This window comes from Natator depressus, chromosome 2 (assembly GCF_965152275.1).
Source record: "Natator depressus isolate rNatDep1 chromosome 2, rNatDep2.hap1, whole genome shotgun sequence".
NCBI classification, from domain to species: Eukaryota; Metazoa; Chordata; order Testudines; family Cheloniidae; genus Natator; species Natator depressus.
In genome coordinates this window covers 58,512,261-58,530,007 of record NC_134235.1, presented here as the reverse complement: position 1 = coordinate 58,530,007, position 17,747 = coordinate 58,512,261, and the positions used below count along the sequence as shown (strand labels likewise).

Below are 17,747 nucleotides of genomic sequence, written 5' to 3'. Positions count from 1 at the left end.
ATTCCATATATACCTTACATCGTATCTCAGGCCAGTGAAGAAGTGTAGGACAGCGTTCCATATTCATGTATTTTATGCCATGGGGATCTCTTTGTGAGGTACTCTGATTCTGTTCTGCAGTGTTGCTTTGAACAACTCTCCCTGTTCTGTCCTTATGCTTTAGGAAGATTGTGGAGTGACCAGAGGATCAGGACTAAAAAAATGGACTAATCAGTGTGATAGCAGCATAAACAATGCTCCTATGATGCAGGAATTCTGCTCCATAAACCAGAAAACTTTGCACAGCTCTGCACTACAGTCACTGCAACTATTCTGACACTAAGAAAACAAATACTCATAATGCTAAAGTTTTTGGACCTCAGCTCTGTGCATAGCAACTTTCACTGTTGAACTTTAATTTTTGTTAATAGATGACTGGTTGAGTAAATAATTTACTCCAGAAAGGTTAGATCTTGTCCAGTCAGTCTTGTCTTTAGTTTATTGTAGCTGTATAAAACAAGCTTTGATTATGGTTTAAGATGGATTATATGATTTTTTTAAAGCATTCCCTATTCATATGTAATGTAACAAACTCTGAGTATTTAGAGCAAGATTCTGAGAATCTGGTTCATGATCTTTATAACCTTTATTTTCAGTCAGACTGACCACTATGCCCTGAAATGTTAAGACCATCTATATACATTTGTTTGCTAAACTGTCCTTCCCCGCCTCTCTCTTTGAAACCCAAGAATATTGTAAAGAAAGTTGCCATTGTATTATTTTATATTAAGATCTGACTGTAAAAAGTTAAATAAACACATTCCCAGCCGTCTCTTAATAGTATTTACATATTGATGCCAATCATTTGTTCAAAGCCCCACTTCCATTATCCTGATAGCTTTGTGATGTGTTGGAGGTAAAAATATGTTTAAAAATTCTTCATGGTCCTGCTCCTGCTCCCATTGAAGTAATTGGCTTCAGTAGGCTTTGGATAAGGCTTTTGAGTTTTGATCTTGCACTGTAGAAGTCAATGGGAGTTTTGCCTTTGACTTCCATGGGAGCAGGATCAAGCCCCATTGGAACAAAACCTGTTCGCCTCTTATTGCATGATATCTCAGGACCTACTCCTGGTAGTACTGGAATATATGGAGTATTGGTGTTCAGAACATGTTTCCATTAGGTTTTGTATGACTATTTCCAATATACATGTCCAGGAATCCATAACAATATTAATCCAAAAAATAATCTTTTCTCAGATTAACAGGAGAAATAAAATGAGCCCAAAATCTTCAGAAAGCCTTTCCTTGCCTTATCTGAAACGCATTTAAATTGTGGGTTATTTTGTTGAGGGAGTGCTGGATTTTATTGAGGCGTTCATCTGGCCAATTAACTGAGATTGAAGTACTTGCTGCTATCAGTATTCAAAGCCAATCCTTCTGTGTAATTTATCTAAAATATATCCTGTTTATGACAGGATGAATTCTTACATCAATTTCAGCTTGCCAACCAACCATGGATATTGCCAAGCGACACAGAGAGTGAAGGTGTGGAAGCAGATCAAGATAAATGTGAGTATGTTTGTTGGGAGCTGATGGTGCCTGAGAGAATATATGTAAAAAATACTGTCTCCTCCCCCTCTCACTTTCATAGGGCCAAATCCTGCACCCATTATTCACAGAAGTAATCTTTACTCCAGTGGGGCTATTCACAAAATGATTACTCACCTGAGTGAGGGTTGGAGGATTGCACATGTAGGAATGTTTGTGTAAAGAAATCCTACAGTCAAGATCCTGCAAGTTCTTGAGTAGCCCTTATAGTAGTATATTTTGCCAGAAGATGGGAATGGGCAACAGGGGATGGATCACTTGATGATTACCTGTTCTGTTCATTTCCTCTGAAGCACCTGGCATTGGCCACTGTCGGAAGACAGGATACTGGGCTAGATGGACCTTTCATCTGACCCAGTATGGCCGTTCTTATGTTCTTATAGGAGCATAGTCTCTTTGAAGGCTGTTGATCCAATCATGTGAGTAACGGTCAACAGGATTATGACCTAAATGAGAGAACAAGTAAAGACAAATATACACACTATGAATCTCCATCCATTGAAACTTTAACCAGATCATATCTGGTTATACAATACCTATAAATAATCTTGTTGGAAATGTTAAATGTTCTGCAAATTGAATTTATTTTAAGCACAGCAGCTTGTGATCTGTCAGGCTGAAAATGTATGCTATTTCCTAATCTATTTTTGGCTTTATGGTTATAAAAAAAACCAGGCTGTTTAATCAGGTGCTTAGAGCACTTTGTACATGGAACTAGAACTGTCTGAACAAACAGCATTACAGTAAGAAATGCCAGGTTCCTACAGGAATAGTCACTGGAGAGTGATGTATAATTAATGAAGATAGTGTCTGATAAACAGAATACATTTTTCAAAATGATGTCACTTGAAAAATTGAAGAATTACATCTGTTCACACTGACTCTGCAAGTTCACAGTTAGCCTGTGGTTTGACTTTCATGTTACAATTTACACATTGAGATTCCCAAAGTAAAAAAATATGTACCTGTGACTTGGTTGGGACTCACCCAGTGGCGCCTTCTGCTGGTTGTCCTTGGGAATTAGCTCATCAACCTCTGGAGCACCCTCTGCCATCTGGTGATCCACCTTACCACCAGCCCCAGTCCCTCCCAGAACCCGGTGCCTCCTCCCACTGGGGTGCTGCCCCCTGGCAGTAAACCCCAACAATCCCTGAGGGTCTCCCCTCCCCAGGGAACCCCCACTCATTACCCCCACCTCATCTCAGTCTTGGCTACTGCCAGTCATCACTTAGTCCCACTCCCCGGGGCAGACTGCAATGTATCAGCCACTCATCACAGGCGAGGGGGTTTGGACCTGCTGCCTCTGTCTACCCGTGGGCTGCCCCCTTGCAATCCCAGTACCTAATAGGCCCTAATCTAGGCCTCACAGCCTGGGGGTTTCCAGGCCAGAGCTCCCCTGCTCCCAAGACCTTTCCCCCTCAGCCCTGCTCCAATCTAGGTATTTCCTCAGCTCCCTGCAGCCAGGCCCTTCCCTCTCTGAACACAGAGAGAGACTCTCTGGCTAAGCTTCAGCCTAGCAGCCCCTTTATAGGCCCAGCTGCAGCCTGACTGGGGCATGGCCCCGCTGTAGCCATTTCCCCAATCACCCTAGCCTTTCTTGCCGTCAGCCCTGGCTCTCTCCCAGAGCTGGCTTTTAAGCCCCACAGGACAGGAGCAGGTAACCACCCCGCTACGGTACCCCTTCCCTCTCATTGTTACACTTTTGGCTGTTTTACCTCTATGTTAGTGCATAACCTATAGGCTCAATTTGTCAACCTTTTGTGAACGTGAAATTCTCACTTATTTAGTAGGTGTTCTGTGTCTGAAAAGCATGCCAGTGTAAAGGCCCAGATACTCACAACTAAGGGTATGTCTACACATCAGCTAGGAGGATGCTTCCCAGAGCAAGTAGATAGAAATGCATGAACTGTGCTCAAGCTAGCATTCTAAAAGTAGCAGTGTGGCCACAGCAGCATGTGTGGAGGTTTGGGCTAGTGTCCTGAGTACAATCCTACCCAATTCCCTGGATATGTACTCAGGCAGCTAGCCTGAGCCCCCTCCTGTGCCACTGCAACCTGCTACTTTTAGCACGCTAGCTTGAGCAGAGCTAGCACATGTCTGTTTACCTGTTCTGGGAAGCACCTTATCAGTGCTGTGTAGGTACACCCGGCGGGTTCTAAGAGGACCCTGTGCTTGCACTCTGTGCAAGAGTTAATTTCACTTTGGGTTCACAAGTAATGCCGGATCAGTTGGTAATTAAATTCAGCCCACTGTATATCTATTGCAAAATCTTTGACACCTCTTTGGCACTTATCAACACAATTAGTTTTAGCTAGAACTTGTGACACAGAGAGCGGAGAAGAAAAAATATATAATTGTAAATAATAGTTTCCTTTATGAAAGGGCTTTAGGCTGTAACATGCTCTCATCTTGATTTTATGCCTACATATTATCTTGCATAATTACCTATTGCACTGTTTAAGTTAGGTCATTCTTTGTACTAACTAGGTAGAGAAGGGAGAACAAAAAATGTTTGATCTAAGCAATGTTGCACTGTATGTGACATCTGAGAATGGCAGGTTGGTTAAAAATCAGTTTTTAAAAAAAATAATTATGTGGTAATAGCAGCCATCTGGAGGTTGAATGTTAGTGTTGTAGCCAAGCTCACGGTTCAGAACTTTAACTGCTAGAAAATAGGACCTGCCAGCACCCAGCTGCTGAAATGGCTGTAAAGTGAAGAGCCAATGAGAGGCCTGGCATACCTACTGATACCAGTTTTCAATGCTCACTGCAGGTAGTGCAGCTGGCAAAGTATGGACAGATTCAATTTCATTTTTCATCCTAGAGTTAAGTTAATAAATGACACTTACGTCTGTGTGGACACTGTATATGTGATTTAGTGTTGAGGGGCCTGAAAGCTCATAATTTATGGGTCTGAACAGAAAAGCTGCTGAATTAATCTTTACAATAGTAACACCTGTTCTTTGACTCAGCTTTTAATAAATTATATAAGGATAATATTTTCCACATTCTTTGGCGTCTTTGAGATAATAGCTGTAAAGCCAGGTGTAAAACTAGTCTTGGGTAGTGGGAAAATTCCTCTAACAATGCGAAAAGTTAGGAGACAAATGATCTCAGTCACCTTGTGTTCTTTTATTTTATATTCTAATGAGCGTTACACTGGGTAACATTTACAGAGTCACCTACATTGCTTATGAGTCTACAAGAAGACTTTCACAGGCACAATTAGCAATTTAGTGCCTAATTTCCATCAATTTTTAGTGGGAAATAGGTGCCTAACTGACATTCGGGCCTTTGAAAATCTCCCCTTAAGTCCCATTTTCAAAAATTACTTAGGTGGTTACAAGCTGAAGCATTATTGAAAGTCAATGGGTCTTAGGTTCCAAGGGGACTTTTGGAAGTTTGAGTTAAGTGCCTAAGTCACTTAGGTGCTTTTGAAAATGTTACCCTTAGTTTGTAAAATAGTACAGGAAGAACCCAAAACAATTGGAAATAAATCCTTTTATTAACAGTTCAAATAAGTTAGGGCAAAGTGCAAATGAGTTTTCTTTGACATTAAATGCCAGGATAGAGACTTGTGGAACTCTTTATTTATTAAAAGAAAAGATACTGGAGAAAAAGAGAAATGTTATAGCAGTGGAGGAAAGAAAAATAGTCACCAACATTGTTGCTTGGTACCTAAAACAATGTTTTTTTTTTCTTTCAGGGTAAATATCATCTCTTCATGGGTTGTGGCCACAGTTAATAGATATATCATGTGAGTGTGGTAGTTGCCATTATAGTGTCAGACTTTATGAGTCTAACTCAACTCTCCATATTAAAAATATAACTAAACAACAAAATTGACCTGCCCTCCTCCCCCAAAAGAAGAACCCTAATCTTTACCCTAATCTTTACCTAACCTTTACCCTAGTGTGGGTTAAGAAGAAAGTGTCATGACCTCTATAGCAATTAAAGCTCTTACAGCTACTGGGTTTATTCTCCCTTGATTTTCTGTATACTCTGAACTCCTGGTGATTGCACTAGGTCTGTGTGCTACGTTTGCACAGAACCTTGAACTTGCACCACATCAAAGACTTGAGATTCTCTTTTCATTTCAAATGGCACCCTAGGTACACCAAAAAATCAGCAGCCATGGGCTGATGCATTTTTCTCTTCAGATGTCACCATAGAGCCCCTCCACCCCTTACCATTCCTGTCTTCAGATGCCTGGTGTCTTGTTTTCCTTTCCCCTGAAACTTCAGAGAGTGCATGGTGGCCACTCCCTTCTCAGGAGGAGAGGTGATAAGAAAAAAGCTTCCAATGCCTTAGGGTCTCTGGGGCTGGCAAGAAGCAACTTTCCCCTTCAGAGGGTAGCAGGACCAGGATATAGCATCACACAGTAGCTAAAAATCCCTTAATGGAACAAACTGAACCTCCTAGTGAACCTGCAGAAGTTCATTCAGTGCTTGCCCCTGAAAACAGACCCTGCACTGCTTGGTTCATATAGCACACACACATTAAAGTAAATACTGCAAGGTTGGTTCATTATTATTTGTGTTGTGGTAAAGGCAGGGATGGCTGAAGTTCCCTGTGCACAATGGAAAGATGGCACCTGGCTAAAAGAATTTGCAGTCTAAGCCCTGCTATAGACCTCAGCCTGAATTGAGGGACAGAAGAGATGGAATTTTTCCCCATATTTTTACTCATATTGATCTTGATTCTGCACCAATGAAGTCAATAGAAGCTTTACAGTTGACTTCAGTGGACATAGGATGAAGCCTTCTCTCACCAATTCTCTCTTGGTTCTGCCCTGAGTAGAAGACCCAGCAAGTCCCAGCCTAAGTTTACAAATACAAGAAGTTCAGATTTTGTTCGAGAGAATCTCATTTTGGTGTACTTATTCACAGGTTAAATACTTTTATAAAAAGGATCTGATATAGATAATTTTCACATCTTTATATGGCTAGACTATTCTTTTTCTATCTTGATTTTGGAGAAAAAGTGGCTACAAAATTTGGGAGACAGTCATCACCATTGACGAAACAAAGCAAAGGGCCCAATTCTGCCAGCTTTACCCATGCCTGAATGGCACCAAATTAGTTGCAAAATAAATGCAAGTATTCAACATGAGGAAGGGTGGCAGGATCAGACCCAAAAAGAGCAAAAGGAAAAATACATTAAAAAGGCACATCGTTACCTTTCTTACTGAGGGCTCAGTTCTGCCACTCTTATTCATGCTGAATAGTACCTTGCCCCATAAGAAGCCTACTGATTGAGACTATTGGCAGAATGGAACCACACGCTTAGTCGGATACTGGAAAGGATTGGGCCCTTATCTCTGAGAATTGGGTTGTGCTATATATGGTCGAGCCCTCAATTAGTATCCATTCGAATAAATAACTCTAGGTGTGCCAGAGTGAGACATGCCAGCTGCTTGTCAGTCATTGGTAGAACAAGCGTATGACAGTGCTCTAAAGAAGTTAAAAATTTACACTGGCTCAGGGTGTGTTTTGTTTGGTCTGGTTTTGTTGGTTTTTTGTTGTGTTTTTTTAAAGCTTCCTCTTTTCAAAGGTAGGTACTACTCAGCATGAGTAAGAGTTGCAAAACTAGGTTCTCAGTGAAAATTATTGATTGCAATATTTATTACATGAACACAAACGCTTCCTTTAGTCAGTATCTTTGTTCTACTGTCACACTCACTGCTGGGGGAGAATAGAGCAACACACATTAGCATCACATTCTCTTCCAGTAGGTATGAGTTTATGGCAAAACCCGTCTCTGCCTCTGTAGGAAACAGTCTGGATGTAAGGCATGTGAGCAAAGCAGTTGCTTAACCCCTGTGTGGCACAGAAATTAGCTCCATGAAGGCTCCTCTATGGCAGTGTACAAGATATAGGAAGCAGGGAGAGCATGGGTGGGCCAGAGGAGAAATGTCAATGCACACACCTCTCCCCCATACTGTCTCCCTATGGGGAATGAGTGTATAAAGGCCAGCACAGCCTGTTCTAGACATGTTGGGCAGGAGGAGGCTCAGCGGAGCAACTTGGGGGAGGTATAACCAAGCCCTTAGTTGGTATCCATACTAATAAATACCACTCTAGATGTGCCATTTTGAGAGATGCCAGCTGCTTCCCCAGTCATTGCTTGACAGTCAGATGTGGAATGAGACCATGACAGAGTGATCTCATAAGAGTCAAAGATTTTTGCTGGCTCAATTTTTTTCTAAAGCTTCTTCTTATCAGAGTTCTAATGGACACAGTCAAGTGAATTGTAAAACCAACACCAGTTAGGTAGACATTGCATAGCGTCACGTGTTGGAGGAGCATAATTTTTTGAGCTGAAAAGTGCCGAACTGTTTCCTGACGAATTATTGTACTGAAAACACTAAAGCATATGCTTATGTGCTTGCAGGACTGGGGCTGGTGGTTCTGTGGTTGCAGAGCTCATCCTATTGTTATCAGTGCCAGAAAACTTCCATATCTTTGAAATATGAAATGGGATATTAAAAGTTCTTTTTTGGGGGGAACCAAATGTGCCCCGAATGAATGAATACAAACATTTTTAGAAGTTATATTAAACAGAACTGGGAAAGCAATAAATGAAACTTATCAGTTAAAAAGATGATAGTGAAGATATCCATAAAATCCTACACATAAAAAGATCCCTCATTACTCCAGGTTCCTGTCAGAGTTACATAATTTTGTAGATTTCAAAGTGCAAAATGAATTCATCCTCATTGAAACTATGTGAATATCCATTATATTAACTGCCAAGAAATACCGTAACATAGATATAAATGTTTGATTTCTAGTTTAGACTTAAAAGGTTTCCCTTTATGTTCAAATAAACATTGCAAATGGGATTCTAGGCTTTTAGGAAAGATTTGTTGGCCAGTCATCATTTCCTGTAGTCTACAACATTTTACTTCATTTATTAACCAGAAGAAAGAACATGTGCAGCTAAGTTGAAAAGATAACAATGAATTATTATTTATCTCGGTTGTTTGAAAAATGCAGTACTAAAAAGGTTTGTGTCAGAAGAAAAGCACAAATATAAAATAAAGTGAGCTATATAAATTATAATAAAAATGTCCCAAAAATGATAAAACAACTCTGAGTTGTATGTAAAGAACTATCACGTTTGAGTTACTTAAATGTAAGTTGTTTCAACAACATGTTTATTGTTAAATGATTTGTCTAAAATGCTAATTCATCTAAAAGCAAAGCTTTTGAGGAAATTAAAGTAGGTATAATTTTTTTAACTAAAGAATTTAGCAGAATTAAAATAATGTTTTTACTGACTTATTTAGACTTAGTGACCAATAGTCAGTTAAAAAAGGTAGCCAATGTGACTAAAAGATTAAACTTTCCACAAAAATGCAACCAACTCTCCTTCACATTTTGACTAAATCAAGGGGATGCCATGTATAGGCCTAGATTCACCAAAGCACACACTTAAGGTTAGTCATATGGTGAAATGATTTTTGAGCAGAGATGTACTTAACTCTTAACTTTAAGTACCTACTTTAAGCACATTAAGTGCTTTGCTGAATTAAGGCCTTAGCGAACTTGGCTACTCTAACTAATGCCCAGATGGTGTGGCCCTGTGACCTCAGAGACTAACATGGCTACAACAACAGAGAGTATCCTGAGACTAACATGGCGATAACAACACTGCATACAGGGTTTACTGAAGGCACTGTGAAGATTACGGTGATGCACTGGCCATATTGCCACCCCAGGAATGCCTTCAGTAAACCCTGTGTGCAGTGTGTTGTAGCCATGTTAGTCTCAGGATATCAGAGGCGTAAGGGTGAGGTGTTATCTTTTATTGGACCAATTTCTGTTGATGAGAGAGACAAGCTTGTCTCTGTCCCCAGCAGAAGTTGGTCCAAAAAAAGACATTACCTCACCCACCTTGTCTCTTCAGTAAATCCTTTATGTGAGGGCTGGAGGCTGCAGAGGGTATTCCCAGCTGGGAAGAGCTGGCAGCTTTCTAGCTCCTTTGCATTACAGGAGCAGTGCAAAGGGATCAGTGCAGAGTTAAGGTTGAGTCCTATCTGTCCAGCTTTCTTGGTTCTTATATGACAACCATCACTGTAGTAGCAGAGCACCGTCACAAGAGGCAGAGATGATATTTTGTAGCCTAATACAGTTTTCGTCACATATTCTTAGCTTTCCTTCAGTTATGATCTCCAAGGGCTCAGTTCAAGAGACCATGAACCTCATTCTCTTTTGCCCTGCACTTTGTGTATCTATTGACACCTGTACAGAGCGAGTGCAAAGTAGATATGAAATGCTAACAAGTCAGAATGGTAACATCCTACACCCACTTTTCTCCGGTATAAAAGACTCCATAAGGTGGATGGCAGGGTGAGCATCAAACCATGTATGCATACCCATCTGCACTGCATATTGGCAGGTCTGGACTATATCTTGGTTTCACAGCTGGCTGATTGTTTCAGCAGAAGGGTCAGATTTCCACAGAAACCAGGAAAAATTTAAAATACTTTGTGATCCCAAAGTACAGAAGTGACCAGGAGGTGAAGAGTTCATGAAAAAAGAGCTGATTTCTTTCTGCAGCCCTTAGTATGCTACACTCTTAAAACTTTAAATCCCCTCCAACATCTGTGTAATACATTTTACAGGACTGGCAGTTATTCTGACTCAAAACTGCAGTAACTCCCTGCCGCACAAAGTGGGAAAGGCTTACGTTTAGGGAGACAAAAGTGTCTCTGTGAGCTGGGAGGGATTACATTTATATAAAATAATTGTGGCTGAGGAATCTGTTAGTGGGAAAATTCTCGAGTTAGCTCTGTTGAGTTGTGATCCCTGATCTATGAAATCAGCTCTCTTTATGGCCCATGAGTAAATTGCTTTGGGCTTGTCTATTTAGCGGGAGGGTGAATTGTAGTTTGCATCAAAGTGCGCCCTGACTACTCTTTAGCACAAATTAAAAAGTATGTAGTTCATGTTAACTACATGTTAACGTAGTTCTGTTTCAAATAGGGCTATGTTAACGCAAACTAGGCACCTTTTAGTCTGGGCTAGCAGGATCTACATGGGGAAGTTACCGTGCGACACTTAAGTGTGTGCTGCAATTCACAGTGCAGAGACATGTAGACAAGCCCATAATCTCTCAATATGCAATACTAATGTGTTCGTTACTGTGGTGTCTAAATACCACCTTTAATCGCTTTGTGCCTCATTTCCTAGTCTGTAAAATGGGAGTAATTTCATTTGCCTATCGCACAGTAAAATCGTGAGAATCAGTTAATGTTTTGCATATTGCATTCCAAGTAGAGCACCTGATTCTGATCTTATGCTAACTTCACTGACTTCAGTTACTCATAATTTTTATTCTGGTGTCCTGCCACTAGTCAATGGAGAATTAGGCCCACTAAGTGCTATCCATACAAGCATTAAATGAATGTCACCCTCCCTTATATTAGAAAATCAGACTGACTGCACAAATTAACTTTTCAGTAGCTTTAGTCAAGTACCTTTTCAAAGCTGTTTCCTGCCTGAGTGACCTGATGGCAGCCAAGGAATGGATCACTCTCTGTTGGGCATTTGACAGTTTTTCAAGCATAGTACTATAGGAATTGCCATGCTGATCCATCTTATACAGTATCCCATCTCTGAGAGTGGCTAGTGCCTGATGCTTCAGAGGAAGGTGTAAGAATACACAGAATGGACAATTAAGAAGAAATTGGCCTTGTGGACAGGTTATTCCATAACCCTTGTCTACTAGTGGTCGGTAGGTTTATGCCCTGAAGCATGAAGTATTTTATCCCTTATGTCTTTTTGTCCAGTAACATTCATATAAATGTGTAATCATGTTTCAAATCCTTCTTAAATCTTGACCTCAGTGATATTTTGTGGCAGCAAGTTTCAGAGGTTAAGTATGCATTGTGTTACAAAAAAAATTGAATGTTGTCTTGTTCTTGTATTATGAGAGTATATAGGAGTGCCCAGCTTACGTTCTTTATGCCATTAATTATTTTACATATATCTATCATGACACCTTCATTGTCATCTCCTAAAACTGTACAATCCCAATCTTTTAATCTCTCCTCATGTAGAAGTGTTTCCATACCTCTAATAACTTCCATCATCTGTCTCTGGACCCCTTCTGTAAGTGTCCTATCTTCTTTGAGGAAGGGTGACCAGAGCTGGGCATGGTATATCAGGTAGGTAGGTAGGTGGATAAATAGATAGATATGATGCAGTAAAATCGTAGAAATAAGTGACTGGAAAAAACTCAGTGGAGCTTTTGGTCACTACTTCATTTCCCTCATCCTTCACCCTGCCATTGCAAGACATGAAAACATTTCAGTTCAAACACAAAAGTCCTGTCTTAGCAGGCAAAACAGGTGTTTGTGCAGTTGTTTGTGGGGAGCCTCGGCTACAACATAGCTAATGCACATTCCAACCATGTTAGCTTGCATCTTAGTGAGTGTTAAAGGGGCTTTTGAATCTAGTTAAGCAGTTTTGATTGCATTAGCATGATTAAAAACCTCACCTTTTATGTTTGTCAAGACCAGGCCAAAGATTCTTGGTAATCATAATAATAATCAGTGCCACCAATGTACTAGATATTTCTGGAAACAAACCTAGCAAAGAGTTTAGTAGTGTCATGGAATCTGGCTACATTTTTTTAAGGTTGAGTCTGATGGGTGCTTCTAAGAAAAACAGTTTCCAGCGGTTCTCAAACTGTGGGTTGCGACCCCAAAGTTCTTTTAATGGGGTTGGCAGGGCCAGTGTTAGCCTCGCTCGGGCCCAGGGCTGAAGCCGAAGCCTGAGCCCTGCCGCCAGGGGCCGAAGCCAAAGCTCGAGGGCTTCAGCTTCAGAGCCCGTGAAGCAGGGTTTGGGTTGTGGCTTTAGCCCCAGTCCCCAGCAAATTTAACACCAGCCCTGGGACAGCAGGCCTTGGGCTTTGGCTTCAGCCCACATGGCAGATGCAGGAGGGTGGGTCCTGTAGTAATTTTTGTTGTCAGAAGGGAGTCACAGTGCAATGAAGTGTGAGAACCGCTGAGTTAAACTTAAGGCAAGGATGAAAGAAATTAATGAAATAAATATAAGGTTAATGTGCGGTGAGAACTTAGCTAGTATTTCATAGGTATTATTTCTGTTAGATGCATTCTGTTGAATACTCATGTACAAAGCTGGATAGAGTCATATGTAAAATCCAGATCTACTCCTTGGGAAAAAGAAACATAAACATCTTGTTCCAAGTATATCAGGTTGGTTATCTCCAACTAAAGTAGTTTGTTCATGTGGCACTTCCTTGGGTCCAACAGATGAGCAGTGTATTTGTGCGTGCTCAGAAGGATTGGATAAATATGAAATCAGTGTAATTTGCTAGTTCTTGTTGTGCTTAGTAGAGTTGGGAGAAGGCTGGTAAAAAAAAAAAAACCCTTCAGGGATATTCACTCAAGTCTGCAAGTGAATTTGGTTTGGATGTCTTCATGTCCCTTTTATGGGATGGATCCTGCCACTGGATCTTCACAAGCAGATCCACTTGCAGGAATACTCATATCTTTGCTTTCTGTGAGCATCTCTGTGATTCTTTCGTTACCAGCAATGTTTGCAGAAAACAAATATCAAAGTTGCACGGACGTGTGAGTATTTGTGGAAACTGAATTTTAAATTTGAACTGGTAGGTATTCACTCTGGAACTGCTTGATGTTTGCTCATTCAGTCAGGAACAGAAACAGTGCGGTATGATTTATCTGATTAATCACAATTAACCAACTCATCTCAGTCTTCCTACACTGCACATTTCTCACGATTCATCAATAACATTAAAACATTGTTAAATGCTTTCAAATAATGAATAAAATCATGGAAATTGTCATTTGCTGATGGATATTTTAGTGATTAGAAGAGACGCTGAATTCATCAGAGACATTATTTGGTCTCCATGGAGTGGCACATCATTCCATTTTAGGTCAGAGTATTGTGTGTGGAAATAGGGGAATCCTGCACAATGTAGCAAACACAGTAAAGGATTGAGATTTCTCATTCTATTTTTATATATAATGCTTTCAGCACTACTTTCTTGTTTTGTGTTTATCTTCACAGGTTTGTGAAATCAGTGGGAATGTTGAAGAATTTAATTAAAACAAAATCATAATTATCAAACCTACACCTGAAGATCTGTTTTAGTTTACATATAATAATTTTAAATAGTTATTTTTATAATATCAACAATACTTAAATGGAATTACTCTGTGTGGATGCTGTAATGCACCGAATCAGATTACCAACTATGGCACAGTGTCCTTAAGTAAAGAAGGTTTACTGTCACTTTTGAATACATAGTTGGTATAATGTATTTTGTTTAGTTTATACCCCTGTTATTTTGGAGTGACATTTGATATATTAAACTTTGCCTGATCAAAACAAACTTTGCTTAAAGATTTATGTATTTTAACTTGTCTAAGGTTTTCTACTCCTTATATTTTTGTAATCTTTTCTCATTTTTAGATTAATAAACATTAAAGCATTCACCCTCATCTACCAATATGCATGTACTGTTCAAGTCTCTCAGAGAGCTACTTGCTCACCATAGTCACCTGCAAAGATGGGTAGGTGGGGGAGAAAGAGAAGGGGTAAAGAAGGGAGGTGTAGCAGAATCAGGTGTTGCCTGTGTCACGTAGCTTTGTACTGAGTTTATCTACTTTGTTCTTAAAAAAAATAAACAGACTCTGTTAAAATAGAATACACACCTGAGGAATGAAACATGCATGCTAAAAATAAAGCACTAAGGGAATTTCATGTAGACAATGAATTTTATTTACCCATATAAATTACTGAAACAAATTATCTGTTTTAAACAAGTTAATTGGTGTAAGCTGCTTGTTTGGAATTTTAAGACATGTCTGTGCACAGATATCAAATTAAGGGATGTGAGGATGACTACATTTACGGATCTCATTTAGCTGTTGATAAGCATATTTGCAGCTTGTTTTCTTTTGTCTTCAGTTACGTTCAATTGTTTTTGTATGTTAGACATAACAGTATAATGAAACTGCTTGCAACTGTTACAAAAACAGACTGTAACCACCATCCAATTGTTTAAGAAATAAAAATGAATTCCCTCTCCTGAACACTCGAACAATGTGGGTCTATTGGTTGGATTTTTTCCCTCACTCAAACACACTGAATGCTGGCAGGTAACAGTTTACACCAGACCACATGGAAGAGCATGCTAGAAAATGTTCCTGACTCATAGATATTTTGCTTTATGAACCATAATACCTCTGGCCCCAGTCTTGCACTGAGCTATGCACAGGTAGACTGATGGCCCAATGGAATCTACCCCGCTGGCGCTCATTGCAGGATTGGGACCTTTATACTTATCCCTAGTTCATGAAGAAAACTTGGTTACATAGTGCACATTTGAAATATGCTTGAAGGTGTGTGTGTGTGTGTGTGTGTAAGTGTGTGTGTGTGTGTAAGTGTGTGTGTAAGTGTAAGCGCCAACTCTGTGGGTGCTCCAGGGCTGGAGCACCCATGGGAAAAAATTAGTGTGTGTTTAGCATCCACTGGCAGCCAGCTCCCCGCCTCCTCCCCTCCTGCCCAGCACCTCCCGTCTACAAGCAACTCCGCCAATCAACTCCTCCCCCTTGCTTCCAGTGCCTTCCACCCGCTGCAATCAGCTGTTCTACGGTGTGCAGGTGGCGCTGGGGTGGGAGGAGCAGGGACAGGGAGCACTGCGGGTAGGGGGCAGAACTGGGCTGGAAGAGGCGGGGCAAGGGTGGGGGCTTGGGCGAAGGGGTGGGGTGGGGGCGGAGTGGGGAGGGTTGGGCACCCCTGGGGCCCGGAGGAAGCCGGCACTTGTGTGTGTATGTGCCTACAGAATGGTCTGGGATAACCCCATTCCATATTTATTCTTTGTGCATATCCTGTTTTCCCATTACACAAGTCAAAACCGAACAAGGATTTGGTTATTTTTAGGAGGTGGTGGGAGGATGATGACAGGATTTCACCCTCCTTATTCAGAACCTGCCTGGTAACGTTGTGGATTGTTGCATGAGAGAAATTAGAATCCAGCCAGCCTCTTTGGCAGTCTGTTGGTTCTAGAAGTGCTTACTTTTGTAAGAACTTGAATGACATATTTGGATGGGTTGTTAAAATGGGTGGGATGGGGGTAATTTATGCTTCCAGGGAGGAAGTCTCCTGGGTGCAGAAAGGAAAGGCAAGGCTTATGCATCTTGGTGGTGCACAGAACTTGCCCAGGTCTTAGGCACTGAGGTAAATTTCACTCTCAGTACAAATATTTAACTCCCAGTAAAGCTATGGGAATTCAACCAGTATATCAAGGGAAGGACACACTTCCTAGAGAATGTAGCAGGATGGCTGGACTCTGCAGCAATGCCAGCTCTCACAATACTTGGTGTTTTTTTGAAGCTTAGGGTCCTGCAATCATGTGGTGGTGTGAAAATTTCAGCTTTCATTTTTTTAAAGGCAGTTTCTATAACAGTTTGAATCATAGAACCATAGAAGATTAGGGTTGGAAGAGACCTCAGGAGGTCATCTAGTGCAACCCCCTGCTCAAAGCAGGACCAACCCCAACTAAATCATCCCAGCCAGGGCTTTGTCAAGCTGGGCCTTAAAAATCTCTAAGGCTGGAGATTCCATCACCTCCCTAGGTAACACATTCCAGAGCTTCACCACCCTCCTAGTGAAATAATGATCTGAAATCATGATCTGACTGACCCTAAAGTTTCAAAAACCAGAAGGCAAATAAACAGAGCCTTATCTTTAAAAAAAGAAAAAGAAAAGTGTCTCGTGATTTTTAACCCAATCTCGTAATTGTTGACTATTTGGTGTTGGCAAGGCTCTCTGTACTGTATGCGGCAAGCAAGATCTCCAAACCTTGCCCATAAAACCAGGCGCTCAAGCAATCACTGCCGCTTGGTATTCTGGCCCCAAATAAGCTGGCAGCAAGGCTTAATGAGTCATTAGAGCTGCCTGGAGGAATCAAGAGATGCTTAGTAGACAACACGCACCTAGGTCCATATGTATAAACAGCAGCTGGGAAGGCTACACAGAAGGTGTGTGTGTTACAAGCTGTGGGAAGGCTTATTCGTTTTCTGTTTGGCCTTTTGGCTTCAGGAAGCAGTTTCCATTTGCCAGTTGTTTATGGAATAAAAGCTGCCTAAACCGAACGGAGACTCACTTGTGCAAGTTCTGCTTTTTGCTGCCACTACCCTCGCTGGTTTGTTGCAGTGTTAAGGTGCTTTTTTATTTCTACAACCAAACACCCAAAGCCAGCACTCAAAGTGCTGCATGATGAATGTGCCTCTTCCGAACAATATACAGAATGGACTAGGAACACTTTTTTCATTGATACCTTATCAGCCAAAGCTGAAGCCTAAGCTTCTTCTCCCAGTGGAAAAAGAACTCTGCTAAGTAGGAATATCATTCTTATAGCAAAATGCTATGAAAAGCTGGATTTATTAGCCTTTTTAATGCAGCAGGTGTACATAATATCAGTAATATTTGCTAGCAAGAAAAATACCACTATATTTTGGGCCTGACGGTTATAAAAAGCCAGTCAGCTGTGAACCAGCTGAGCGGCGAACAGCGGAAAGGGTAACAGAGGGAGTTTGCCTGGGATCTGTCTGAGAGGAGGTACGCCGAGTGCTGCATTACAGGGACTGTGTTGGTGAGTATCTAAGTGTCTGTTGCGGGGACAGTTTGTCAGTTTGACCGTGTGCTTCATTGTTTGAAAAGTGTGAATTGGGAGTGCTTTGTTCCAAGTGAGCCTTGAGTGGGCCTGACTGTTATAAAAAGGCAGCTGCGAACCAGCTGAGCGGCAAACAGAGGGAGTTTGCCTGGGAGTTCGCCTGGGGAGAGCCCACTGAGGCTTTCATCTTGCAGGCTTCTCTGGGTAGTTACTACAACACCTGAGGAAGCTCATAGAAGGAAGGTAATATGGATGGTGAGCGTTCAGCTGTTGTTACCTGCACAGGATGTGCCATGTTTGTCTTTCTTCCACAGGACAGAAGCGACTTGGTCTGTACAAAGTGCAAGCTGGTCTCCATATTGGAAGAGAAGGTTCAAGGTCTGGAGAAACAAGTATCAACCCTGTGTTGCATAAGAGAAACTGAAGATTTCCTGGACAGACATCAGGATATGCTTCTACGGGCACAACATTCTGAAGATT

The 17,747-nt window shown here is 41.1% G+C and overlaps 1 protein-coding gene across 3 annotated transcripts in view; it reads left to right on the top strand.

The window, feature by feature from the left end:
• The window catches only part of C2H8orf34 (chromosome 2 C8orf34 homolog), a 220,104-nt gene extending 205,403 nt beyond the window's left edge, over positions 1–14,701 (top strand). The window contains exons 13-15 of one of the 3 annotated variants that reach the window (XM_074944265.1): positions 1,454–1,547; positions 5,293–5,343; positions 13,655–14,701. In XM_074944265.1, the coding sequence (XP_074800366.1) occupies positions 1,454–1,547; positions 5,293–5,297 (99 nt within the window). In that variant the 3' untranslated portion in view covers positions 5,298–5,343; positions 13,655–14,701. Of the gene's footprint in view, positions 1–1,453; positions 1,549–5,292; positions 5,344–13,654 lie in introns of all 3 variants that reach the window. The other 2 variants (XM_074944264.1, XM_074944266.1) reach the window with 2 other exon arrangements.
• The last annotated feature ends 3,046 nt before the right edge of the window (positions 14,702–17,747 follow it).